Source organism: Corythoichthys intestinalis, chromosome 12 (assembly GCF_030265065.1).
Source record: "Corythoichthys intestinalis isolate RoL2023-P3 chromosome 12, ASM3026506v1, whole genome shotgun sequence".
Classification (NCBI taxonomy): domain Eukaryota; kingdom Metazoa; phylum Chordata; class Actinopteri; order Syngnathiformes; family Syngnathidae; genus Corythoichthys; species Corythoichthys intestinalis.
The window spans coordinates 50,098,916-50,112,503 of record NC_080406.1 but is presented as its reverse complement, the minus strand read 5'-3'; the positions used below and the strand labels follow the sequence as shown (position 1 = coordinate 50,112,503).

Here is a 13,588-nt window from a genome sequence, read left to right as displayed (position 1 = left end):
TTTCTAGATTTAGGTGAAAAATGACTTTTTTTTTTTAGATGTTTGGGTTTAATAAGAACAAATGGCAATATTTAGTTCAAGTAACTGGAATAATCTGGCGCATTCATCTGTTAACTAGTCTTCAACACTCAAACAAGATGGGGAAAATTATTTGACTAGATTTAAGAAGAATGGTCTGATTAAGACGTCATAAATTTAAAGCGTACTGAATGCATTACTGACTGGATGACTTCTTTGTGTGGTTTGGTGCATGTTAAAATTATCAACTAACCACTGTGTCGTTATGATAAACATGCTTTCTTGACATCACTTGTGTAAATGTCCGTGGTAAAACTGATGTGATCGGCATGTCTTTCACAAAGAATCGTGGTCGTATAAACTGCATTATTTTTTCATCCAGGGGTTTGGCTATCGGGTCATTTCGGGAATTTCCTCTCGCCTGTGCCCTTCAGTCCGCCCGGCTGCCAAATTAGCACCCGCGCTAGGCCTCTGTCTTGAACCGGAGTGGCGGCGGCAGCTAAGTTCGTGCGGATATCCGCCCGCCCCAGCTGGCTCGCTGTGCCGTATTCGGTGCATGGCTCTGCTCTCAGGCATGAAAATGGGTCAGGGGTTAAAAAGGTGAGAAGGGTGTGGAGGAAATATGTTCCAGTACACTGTACAGTGTACACCCCAACAAAATATTGAGCTCTGTCGACCCACACTGTGTTTCAGCAGGGCCGTGCAGAGACCGGTGGAGGGGCGGGTGCTCGTAGATCAAAAGGGGCACATGAACAAGTATTTAGTACACCTTAAAACAACATAACTTCAATTTTAACCAGCTTTAGATAATAATTGGCTGCGACTGTGACATACTTTAATTGGGAGGGGGCAACAGTGAATAGAAATCAAAACTGTCATCCACACTTTCTGGCTGTGACTCAGTCAGTCTAGCTCTTTTCTTCCTTCAACCTCTGCATCAAAACTTCCTTCCTCAACTTGTTCATCTGAGAACAAACCACATCAGATGGTCACTGAGACACCAACAGCACAGTTTTCTCAAAACTATTATTTCATTATTATCCATACTTAACAACTCTAGCACCTAATGATTAATAAAGCAATGACATAAAATCTTGTAATGTGTTTATAATTGTATTTAATACCCGACTATCCTTGCAAACCTGTTCTTACCAGGTCTGCTATTCACCCAGCTGATGAGGTATCCGCTGCCTTTAGCAGCTTCATCCAACTCCTTTTTTTATCCCTTAATCTCCTTTCCCTACGAGGCATGTCTATGTAATGAAATATAAATATTAAAAAAAAAAAAAAAAAAAAAAACAGACTCCCCGGTGGCTTTTAGTTTTAAAGCTTTCTTAATTTCTTTCTCTCTCAATAACGATGGAGGTAGATTTGTGTTTTTATTATTCAATCAAAAAACAAAGTTACTTCTATCAAAAACAAAGTTGCTTCAATCAAAATACAGTTATACTTTTAATCCCAAAAGTCACTTCAATAAAAAAAATGTTTTTGATTTTGAAACTATTTTTCTTGATTGAAACAAATTTTTCCATTGAAGTAATGTTGTTTTGCGTTTGGGCCACATTTTGGCTAAGACATTTGTGTTTTTATTATTCAATCAAATAAGTTGCTTCAAACAAAAAATATATATAAAAAGAAAAACTTTGCACATGTGTCAATCACCGTTAGGGTTTGAGTAGACTCAGTATGAAGCATTTAATAAAGCCAAGCATTTTCTTACTACTTTATTCTTGTTTAAAAATAATTCGGTGGGGCAGTAACATGTTTAAAACTTATCATAATTCTTAGATTTTGAAGTGCTTGAAAACCATTTATAAATGATACTTTGGTGAAAAAAGTGAAAAAACATGTCTTATATATATGTATCTTTTTTCCAATGTAAAATCTGAATAAATACATTGAACACACACCCAAAAAATGGGGGGGGGCGCTACTTCGCGGTTTTCACTTATTGCGGCGGGTTCTGGTCCCCATTAACCGCGAAAAATGAGGGATCCCTGTATTTCTGAAAAGCTTTAAGAAGCAAGAGTCATTCCCACCACTCGTCGGGCCGGTGTTGTGCCGACACCGGCCGTCAGCTCAAGTCCCAGCCGAAAATAACGCGTCTAAGGCGGACGACGGGAGCGATGCGATGCGAGGCGACCCCTCAATCCGAGAGCATGCCGCTTAATTTGACTCAACAGTGTGTTTCTTCGTTTATATTACCGCTAAATACACAAGCTTGACGCCAATTTAACGGGAGCTATTTTTTTTCATTGGAGATTTGGCTAGCTCTGGCAGTGTTCAACGCAAGCTGCAACGAATGGCAGTAACTTTTTTATATCGCAAAATGTGAAAACGATTGAAACCATTACTCACCAAATTCAATCTGCTGGCAAATACAGGCAAGTGTGTATGCAGCGCTCTGGTCTGCCCGGTGTGGATAAGGCCTGCTTTTTTGTTTTCGCAGCTTTGCAATTAGGCTCGCGCGTACGTCACAGCAGCACGGGATCGTGCGAGATTTGCGACAACACAGCCATTGCGGAAGCACGTCTGCATCACGGAACATTTAAACTTAACGGCAAATACAATTCAACTACGAGTGCCAAAGATGGAAAAATGTAGGTGAAAACTTGCCAGTTCGAAACAGAGACAAACTTGTTACCACGGCGAAGGACAGATATGTGAGCAATTTTAAGGATGTGAACAATGTTGACCCTCACGAGCAAGCCGAACACAAATGGAATAAAGATGTCGACAAGCTTCCACCACTACGCGAAATGGACATCATGCTGTATTTAGTGTTTGGTATATGTTACAACACTCAACAGCAATTCCGAAACTACAAATCGCTACAAAGCTACGAACAGTTTTGCTGCGGATGGGTGCAGGATCTTCACTTTATGACCATAGCAAACGGCAACACCATCTTTTTTAGCAAAGGTAGGCAATGTGTGTTTACATTAGTCTGTGACCACGAATGTACACATCTTTTGCTGCATAAAATGTAGCCTGTGTACAAATTCTTTGCCACTCTCTCACGTCAAAATATTACAGCTTTTTCATTTAGCAACGACAGGAATTATGTCTTATGAAGACAATGCACATGTATGCATGCTAGTTGTTTAGCTGTAGCAATAGCTAACAACAGGCCGACTTAGAGCGTAAAGTTACTGAAATTTGCGTAAACAAACTAAATTAACTTACCGGAGTGGAAGTGCATAGAGCAAACTCAGTGTGTAACTGGAGAATCAAACGTTATGCCCTTCCTTCTGATCGAGGCCACCCATGCCATTCTTCGACGTTTGGTAAGTTCAGATATGAGCTTTCCCTCGCCTTTTCTCCATGTAGGGATCCGGAAGAAACTCAATGGTGTTCCGTCGAGCTGTACATTCTCCTTTCTATTCGATCGGTTGTTGCAATTCTTTACCGCACAATAATTTCCAACCATTTTTAAAGAGCGACCTGTGTTGAAATGCCTCAGTTTATGTTTCTCACTTCCACAATGGCGAGAGCGGCGGAAACCTCGCGAGTGCCACGTCATACGCTCGAGCCTAATTCAACCAAAGGCTCGCCGAGCACTCCTTGTTTCATGTAAGGAGTGCGCGCATTTGGAATAATGGCCCGCAGCTTGGGCCGATGATTGGTTCTCGTCAGCGAAGCATCTAGAAGGATTTGCTGACTGTCCGTGTCACTTTTTTAAAGAACCGATCAGTTTACGTACTAAGTTAATCACATGATGATAATAATAATAATAATTTAATAAAACCTCCCAACCCGACCACCCCCCCCCCTCCCAAAAAGAATTTCTCCTCGGATCTACGCAATTCACGTAGGTCGCCCTTTTTGACTTCAAAACGGCGAATTTCGCCGAAAGGTGAGAGATTTTCATGCCTGTGCTCTGCCCGCCTAGGGTGAGGCGGCCGTGGCGGCCTGTCGGATAGGCAGGCTCCATCGGAAGACAGCTACTTGTTGACTATCGGTCTCGTGAGGTGTTTAGCCATAGATGGGAGTTTACCACCCTCTTTGGGCTGCATTCCCAAACAACCCGACTCCGGGAGGACCGCAACGTCTCTGTATCGTCACAAGCCCCGTAGCTTCCTTTATAGTTTGTGTTTACAATAGCTTTAGCATTCGCGCTGGCAGCAGCCTCGTACTCGTTCCAAAAATCATTGTGATGCAGTTTTAAATGGCTGCTGGGTTAGTGGTGTTCAATGAGGACGCTTTCTTTACGCGTCGTGGAACTGTTTTGTAGATGGCGAGAGCGTCGTTTATTTCATTTCACACATGGAAAAAGCAATGCACGCTAGTGAGAGCGCCTCAACACTGATGTGTAACACCGCCTCCTCTATGACGCCGTACTCCTTAACCCCTCCTCCCGCAGGGGCTTGAGAGAGGGGAGGGGTTGAGCAGGCGGCGATGGAGAAGTGGAGAAAACTGCTTGGTTGCGAACATTTGGAGGCTAAATCAAGTATATAATTATCGGATTGCATTATCGGTTGATTTTTTTTTTTTAATCTGTATTATCTGTGTGACGTCATAATTGCCATTATCGGCCGATAATTATCGGTAACCGATATTATCGTGTATCTTTAGATGAAACAGTTTTAAAACTTTCATATGTCGAAAGTAGAGAGAAGGGAACTAATGCAATAATGGGAGCAATTTTAACAACTTTCAACAGTTGATTCAGGGTAAAGGGTAAATTAGGGTAAAGAATTGAAGAATTGTACCAAAAACCTTCCCAAAAAACTTCACATGGTGTGGCCAATGTTTTTTTTTTTTTTTTTTTTTTTTTTGAGGAAAAAAAAAAAAAGTAATTATCACCAATTACTTTGCCAAGTAACTAATTACTCTTACATTCAGGTAATTGAGTTACTAACGCAATTACTTTTTGGGAGAAGTAATTTGTAACTATAATTAATTACTTTTTTTCAGTAAGATTAACAACACTGCAACTCAACCATATGATCAAGCATATTCATGAAAAATTATTTCACCCTTATAATGTGGTTTTATCTTGCATCAAGTTACATATTTCTGTAAAGTAACAAGTTAGAAGATCAAATATGTTGAAAAAAAAATCTACCTGTAATACTGTAGCCAAAAGTTGCCCACATTTCAGGAGTGATTTTTGTGTTGAAAACTTGCTAGCAGAAGGATGAGTGAAAACTCATACCAACAAAAAATAGAGTGGCCTCTAGTGGATTTTTTACGCACAGCATATCTCAACCAAGATGTAGAGAGGACACAATCAGGTTGAGTTCAGTTCAACACATTATACCATAGATCACAGGTGTCAAACCGATTCCAGAAAGGGCCTAGTGGGTGCTGGATTTTGTTCCAACCGATACAACACAGAGAGTTTAACCAATGAACTTCCTGCTGAAACAAGCAGCACCTGACAAAGTTTAACTGATTACACATGTAAAAGATCTAATTGGTGAAAAGGTGTCCTCTTCATTGGTTGGAAAGCAAACCTGCACCCACTAGGCCCTTTCTGGAATCGTTTTGACACCTGTGCCATAGATATAGGGACACAAAATGTGATCTACCAAATGGTCGAGCATAACATTAAAGGGTTAATACCAAATAAAGTCAAGTATTTGCTGACTATTTTTCCCCCAACAATCCAAATATGACAAGATTCTCAACAAAACTTGGTGGTGGTGTGTTAATTTTACAACAAACATGTATTTTCCTTTTAAGTAGGTCCATTTTGTTTCATCCAAATAGATAAGGATCGCAACTCAACAAGTGAGCAAATGAATCTACCTTTTCAGTAGACTGCTATATTTGATGGAAGCCATTCAGGTTGATAGAGTGACTGATGCAATGAAGAGTTAATATATTCTTTATTCCAAAATAGAAAACTCTAAGGCATACCAGACAAGATAATGTGTCGTCAAAAAACAAAACAGGCATGAAAAAGAGACGTCACGTTTTCAAACTTTCCATGCTCATCCAGGCTTTCTATCACATTGAAGACCCCTCCTCCAAAAAAAAAAAGACAACGTGTCTGTAGTGGCAGGGGAACTCAGAATTCCAAGCGTTTGATCTGTGTGTACATAAATAAAATGTCTGCTTAGTTGAGTTCCAGGGTGTCCTTTTTGTTCCTCCAAGGGATTCCCGAGCACTCAATGTAGTGATTGTATTATCAGCATAGTGTACTGGATTATACATTTCAAATTCCCACCTCAACTACTTTTGCAAAATGCTTAATGAAGCAGAGACAATAACACACAATAATGTTAAAAATATCAGTCATTTAAAAAAACACGAGGTAAACTCTTCAGGTACTGAAGAGAAATTCTTGATGGTCTTAGACTGTTAAATACAGTTTTTAGTTTGTTTTTGTGCCAATCCATTTTGACTTTTGTCCTCGTTAGCAGTATTACTGCATTTCTTTAAGAACACAGGACTTTTCATTTTAAAACCAATTTAAATAATGTACGAAATTATTCATTTTTTTCTACCTCCTTAAGAAAACATTTAAGAACCTTGGAAAATAAGGTTGCTGCATTCTGTACATTGACATTTGTTACAAAACAAAACAAAACATGAAAAAAACTTTATGTATACAAAAATAAGCATCTTTTATTTTGAAACTCCTAGAGCTTTGCTCGTTTGCAGAGGTCCATGTGAGAGCTGTAGAGTAAGTCTTGCGCACATCTACTCAAAACACAAGCATGCAAAAAAGAGACGAATCCTCACAAATACAACTTCAAAGTGTTGTCATCCAAAGTTACAATTCAAGAGGGGTGAAGAAAAACAATATTACATTTTTCAATATTCATCAATGTAGCATACAAACTTGCTTCTGGTGTTTAACACTTTTTCTTAAGTTGTTTTTTTTTTTTTTTTTAGCTTAAATATACAAAGTGCAATCGGCTACATCAACTAATTAAAAACAGTTTTTGAAAAACACGCACAGCAAGGGTGGATTTTAGGAAGTGTGGAACAATTGCCATATATTCCTGTGTTGTGCTCTGTATAAACCTAACGCTTGTGCACAACCGCCAGAAAACCTGGTTACTTCAGTTCTATTGACTTATTTTACACATTTTGTGTGAACAACGTAGTGTACATGTTCGTCTAAAAGATCTACTGCAGTGAGTCGCTGTTGTCGAGGCCCAGCCCAGACATATCTGCATCGTCGTCGTCATCTCCACTGTCCCCAGACTCATCTTCACTATGGCCGCCTAGCATCACTTGCTGTACTGCCAGTGTTGCGCCATCTGATGTCAGGCTGTGCAGACCCTCCACATTCATTGTCACCATTGTACCTGAAAACCAGACAGTATTGGTTCCCTTCATGTGTTTCTAGTTTTTCTTGAATTTCTAAAAGGTTTCCCAAACAAACAATGCCAAAACAATTCTGCCAAAAGACTGACACTGACCTACAAAAATAATTTAGGGCTGTCAAACGATTAAAATTTTTAATCGAGTTAATTACAGCTTAAAAATTAATTAATCGTAATTAATCGCAATTCAAACCATCCATAAAATATGCCATATTTTTCTGTAAATTATTGTTGGCATGGAAAGATAAGACACAAGACTAATATATACAGTCAACATACGGTACATAGGTACTGTATTTGTTTATTATTAGGGCTGTCAAAAATTAATTACTGCCCGTTAACGCGATTTTTTAAATTAATCACGTTAAAATATGTGACGCAATTAACGCACATGCGACGCTCAAACAGATTAAAATGACAGCACAGTGTGATGCCCACTTGTTACTTGTTTTTTTTTTTGTCTCCCTCTGCTGGCGCTTTGGTGCGACTGATTTTATAGGTTTAAGCACAATGAACATCGTGTAATTATTGAATTGTAGTTAACAACAATGGCGAGGTACTTGTTTATTTTTTGATTGAAAATTTTACAAATTTTATTAAAACGAAAACATTAAGAGGGGTCTTAATATAAAATTTCTATAACTTGTAGTTCTTAAAAGATAAATGTTAGTACAAGTCTTTCTATCCATGGATCGCTTTAACAATGTTAATGCCATCTTGTTGATTTATTGTTATAATAAACAAATACAGTACTTATGTACAGCATGCTGAATGTATATATCCGTCTTGTGTCTTATCTTTCCATTCCAACAATAATTTACAGAAAAATATGGTATATTTTATAGATGGTTTGAATTGCGATTAATTACAATTTTTAAGCTGTAATTAACTCAATTTAAAATTTTGATCATTTGACAGCCCTATTTATTATAACAATAAATCAAAAAGATGGCATTAACATTATTAACATTCTGTTAAAGCGATCCATGGATAGAAAGACTTGTAGTTCTTAAAAGATAAATGTTAGTACAAGTTATAGAAATTTTATATTAAAACCCCTCTGTTTTCGTTTTAATAAAATTTGTAAAATTTTCAATAAAAAAATAAAGTAGTAGCTCGCCATTGTTGATGTCAATAATTACACAATGTTCAAGGTGCTGAAACCCATAAAATCAGTCGCACCCAAGCGCCAGCAGAGGGCGACAAGACACCAAAAAATACAAATAACAAGTGGACATTACACTGTGCTGTCATTTTAGTCTTTTTGAGCGGGGCATGTGCGTTAAATGCATCAAATATTTCAACGTGATTAATTTAAAAAATTAATTACTGCCCGTTAATGCGATAATTTGGACAGCCTTTTTGACAGCTCTAAATTGTAATATGCGTGTCGAAGCGAATACTATCTTTTCTCGTATTTACTGTTTGACTGTTTGTATTACTCTAACCCACCCAATATTAAATAACATTTATATCATAGACTAAGAAAAACAAGCATAATATATTTGATATTAAAAACAGTTGGACTTTGAATGATTAGAATTGGAAGTGCCAAGACAACGGGCAGATAAGGACAAAGAAACAGGACGCCGTCTGACGGAAGCCAATACGCGGACCAAGCAAGATTGACACTGACAACCAGATGATAGGCAAGACATCTATAAGCCTACATCTGCACCACCAAATCCCGCAATCAGCTCTTCCGGACAGTCCAGAACAAATGACGGAACATCTGATACAGAGGAGCCCGCGACAGCACTCACGTGGCGCTGAGGATGGCAAAATCCTCAACTCTTGTTGCCCTGACAATAGTAACGCCCAAAACTCTCCTGCACAACCCGCAACAGAGAATAATCCTAAACAACGCCCAAACACACCCTTCTTCTGGACCGCACCCCGCGGTGGACCTCACCAGAGCCTTTAAAAGGTTGTATGTTTAACTAATTGTTGTCATTTTTCTCAGGAAACTTTTGTGGACTTGTGATATGGTGACACTGGATTAGGCCTGAACGATATATCGTTTAAACATCACCATCGCAATGTGCGGTTTTGCAATAGTCCCATCGCAAGGACGTATGACAGTTTTTTTTATTTCATTATTATTTTTTAATCCACAAACGTTTGTTTTGGAGAAGGAGGGCGCACAGTCTCTTTCCCTCCAGCTCAGCAGTCATCGGCTCCTCCTCCTGCTACAGCGGAGTGGAAGGAGGAGGGGCCGGACAGCAGAGCGGAGGGAGGAGGGGCCGTTCTCAAACTGAAACCAGGCAAGCAACACGTTGAAGGAAGCCAAAAGTAGTTTCCAAAAGTAGTTTTGGAAGTATTTTGGCTATCAACAAGATGATAAGGAACAAAAAACAGCCCTGTCAACAGTGCTTCGCCGTGGTTGTCTCAACAAGAAGTAATAGGTTGAACATGGTGGACAATTTGAAACGCAAGTATCTATGTATTCCTGCTATGAGCTTCCCATCAGAGAGGCGTTTTAATACAAGTGGGAACATTGCTACATGCCTACGTTCTTGTCTCAAGCCTGCAATGGTGGACAATAGGGTTGTTCCGATCATGTTTTTTTGCTCCCGATCCGATCCTTTTAGTTTGAGTATCTGCCGATCCCGATATTTCCCAATCCGATTGCTTTTTTTTTTTTTTTGCTCCCGATTCAATTCCAATCATTCCCGATAATTTTCCCCGATCATATACATTTTGGCAATGCATTAAGAAAAAAATGAATAAAACTCGGACGAATATATACATTCAACATACAGCACATAAGTACTGTATTTGTTTGTTATGACAATAAATCCTCAAGATGGCATTTATATTATTAAGATTCTTAAGATCCTCGGATAAAAACACTTGTAATTCTTAAAGGATAAATGTGACTTTGTATATTGTGACTAAATATTGCCATCTAGTGTATTTGTTGAGCTTTCAGTAAATGATACTGTAGCCATTTAACTTCTGCCCAAATGCATGATGGGAAGTGCAACCATGACTGTGCGTAGTGGTACCAATTGATATATCTTCTCTGCGTTGGGAAGTAACATAGGGTGTTAAGAAAAAGATCAACTACTACCTTTCTTCCCCACATTGCTTCCCACGAAAGAGGGATTGTACGGCTTTAGCCAATTAAAAAAAGGCTTCAAAAGCTGCCAAAATTCTCTCTCTACTCATTTTACATTGCCTTTTAGCTCTATACATACGTAAAACAGTGCCATTATAGATAGAACGCGACAATGCGTGAGTGGTTAGTGCAGCGCATGCGTTAATCGCGTTAAATATTTTAATGTTATTACCGCTGTTAACGCGATAAATTTGATAGCCATTCTTTAAGCCAAAACTAAAGACTCTGGAGGAGTGTAAGACATTTTGTCTGTGACGTTACATACAATTGGAAAACGACTTAATTAAAAAAATATATATATACAGTATATATATTAAAAAAGGCATGTCCGATATTTTTTTGCCGATTCCGATACTTTGAAAATGACGTGATCGGACCCGATATCCCGATCGATTGGGACATCTTTAGTGGATAATCTTTGCCTGGCACAGCCAGACTATTCTCCCTGTATTTTTTCAAACACTGCGAGAAAATCTGGGACCCAGCCCATTAACGGCCTTTCGAGCAAGGTACAAAATCAATCGTCCAATCAGATTCGTTTATTTGCGTGACGTGTTCTTAACGAGTAAGGTCACTCTTGCGCGCCGAAAGTCGTGTCTACAACAACACAGATGGCGAACGGGAGAGCCGAGAATATGTTCCAATTCACGGTAAAACCAGTTTTAAATTACCAAAAACACATCGAAACAAGTCATTGACAACAGCCAACATGGCTCGCGCTAGCCATGTTGAATAAACTTCTCCATTCTCTGCTCACGCTAATTACTTGTCGCTTTAACAACGTCATGTCTGCCCGTCGCTGATTGGTCCACTCCGCTGTCTGTTTGCTGTGGCTTGCTCTGCCCTCAGAATTTGATCCGCCGGACGGTCGCCAGACTCAATCGCTGGAACAGCGGTGAGTCTGGTATACCAGGCAAGGATAAACTAGTAGTTTTGGCCAAAAACCAATGAGACCCAGTTGAGAATTTCTTAACAAGGAAGGTGGCCGATATCCAGACAAATACATAACACAGCTGCACGAATGTGTTTTCTTCTTTTTATGTCTGTGACAGCTTCAGGAAGGCAGGAAATTTGGGAGTTAAAATGTTATTTATCACAGTTATTTGCAGTTATTCAGTTCAAATATTTACAAGTTCAATTGAGTTTGCTTCTTTTATATTTAAATTTATTGTAGATTGTATTTTTCAAATAACTATATATAGTACAGCTGAACAAATAGTTTTAATATTTAATATTTTTGTTTAAAGATTTTTACAACTTTGTTGCTGTTCTGCAGTTTTATATTTATAGTTATATTTTGTGTAAACAACTCTGGGGACAAATGCACTTTCACTTTTGTTTATTTGATTTAATGTAAGTTCAAATATGTTGACATTTTTTTTTATTTTTTTTTACTGAGGTTTGTATTTATTGTAATAGTTTGTGAACAACTCTTATTTGTCATAATTATTATTTTTGTTAAAATATTTTTACAACTTTGTTGTTATTTTACAGAAGTTTTTATTTATTGTAATATTTTGTCAAAAACTCAGGGGACTAATGCACCTGCTCTTTTATTTGTCATTTAATGTATTTGCTACTGTAGAAGTGTACAATACAGTGTACATACAGTGTTCAATAAATGATCTATTTTGTGCAGACATGGCTTCCTGGATCCCTTCATACAGCAATCTTCATCATTCACAAATGAAACTGTATTATATGAATACACTGTGGTCACGGTGTGTCATCCAAAGTATTTCCAAACAGCTATCCAAGTCATCTAGTGAAAGTTTATTTAAAAAAAAGATATATATTTTTTTCTAATATCGCAATATAATATCGCAAACCCCCCAAAAATCGCAACAATAGTTTTTTCCAATATCGTTCAGGCCTACACTGGATCCAGTTTGCCTCCTCGCCTGGGTCTCTTTGCCGTTTTGCCTTGCAGTTTGATCGATGCCGACTTGAATAATTTTTCAACTTCTGTTTCGAAGCCTTTTTCCAGCTTTCAAAATGGAGTCAGTACAAGAGGTTAAGACTAAGGTAAACACGGGGAGTTTGGCCTTTTGGCTGGGTCATCGGAGTTTCCCCGGCCCGGGTCGTTAGAGTTGAGCTAGCGTGATTCCGGCGGTACGGCTGGTGTGATTCCGGCCATCTGGCTAAAAGGTCAGATTCCTTCAATGTCAGCTGGTGATGGAATTTTGTAGAGAAGCATCTTGCTCATTACAATACAATAGCCAAGTTTTGAAGGAGTTGATGAGCGCAAATGCAAAAAATATATAGACCTGAGTCCATGCTGCTTCATTCCGATGCAAAATGTAGAATGGCGTGTAAGAACATAGAGAACCTGTAAATGCAGCGAATGGCATTTTATACTGTTTAAAGGGAACCTCGGACTTAAAGACTTATATACTAAATTAGTTCTCTTTTACTAAAACATGTTAGAAACACATATTATCGCCATTGATTTAAACATCTACAATATTTACTACGTTTTGACCTACAGAGGGCGCCATGTTTTAGGTGTGCAATGATTGCTGGGGGTGATGATGCGGTTTGGCTGAACTGGGATATTACCTGTGCTAGCTAGCAAGTGAAGCTAGGATGACGGCGCGCATGATTTTGTCATATTCTGCTGCTGGTCAGATTGTTTTGTTACAGTGCTGTGGGAGGAGTTTCCAACGTTGTATCTTCATCCATTCCAGCTCATCAGCAGCGCCTTTAAACTGATCCTAGGCAGCTTGCCGAGATATTGACTTGCTATTTGACAGTTTCTATATCCCTTCGTTGCTAGTTGCATCATTCCCTTGTTTTTTTTTTCGTTTGTCTGCCTATCGCAACTGTTTTCCCTTGTTTTTTTTTTTTTTTTTTTTTTACCTAAACTCACGGACCCTTTTTGTGTCTCCCTTTCTTCCTTGTTCAATAAATCCTTTTACGCAATCCCTAAGTTATTGTTGTCGGCTTGCTGTCAGAAGTGAAATAGTCATCCATATTGTCTTGTTACCTACAACATGGCTAAAACAACCTCAAGTTAAATTGTGAAGGTAATTGGAAAAAAAGTGTCATTTATCCAATTAATCGTTGAATTAATTGCCCGATTAATCAATTATTTAAAAAAAAAAATCTTTCGTTGCAGCCCCTAATCCTGTATTTTCATGTGTGTTATTATGGTACTGTTTGGAGA

The 13,588-nt window shown here is 38.5% G+C and overlaps 1 protein-coding gene across 4 annotated transcripts in view; it reads right to left on the bottom strand.

Annotated features, from left to right (window-relative positions):
- Window positions 1-5,614: 5,614 nt before the first annotated feature.
- Window positions 5,615-13,588, bottom strand: part of LOC130926987 (homeobox protein PKNOX1-like) — a 33,206-nt gene continuing 25,232 nt past the window's right edge. Inside the window, exon 11 of one of the 4 annotated variants that reach the window (XM_057852390.1) lies at window positions 5,615-7,283. In XM_057852390.1, the coding sequence (XP_057708373.1) occupies window positions 7,102-7,283 (182 nt within the window). In that variant the 3' untranslated portion in view covers window positions 5,615-7,101. The remainder of the gene's footprint in view (window positions 7,284-13,588) is intronic. The other 3 variants (XM_057852391.1, XM_057852389.1, XM_057852388.1) reach the window with 3 other exon arrangements.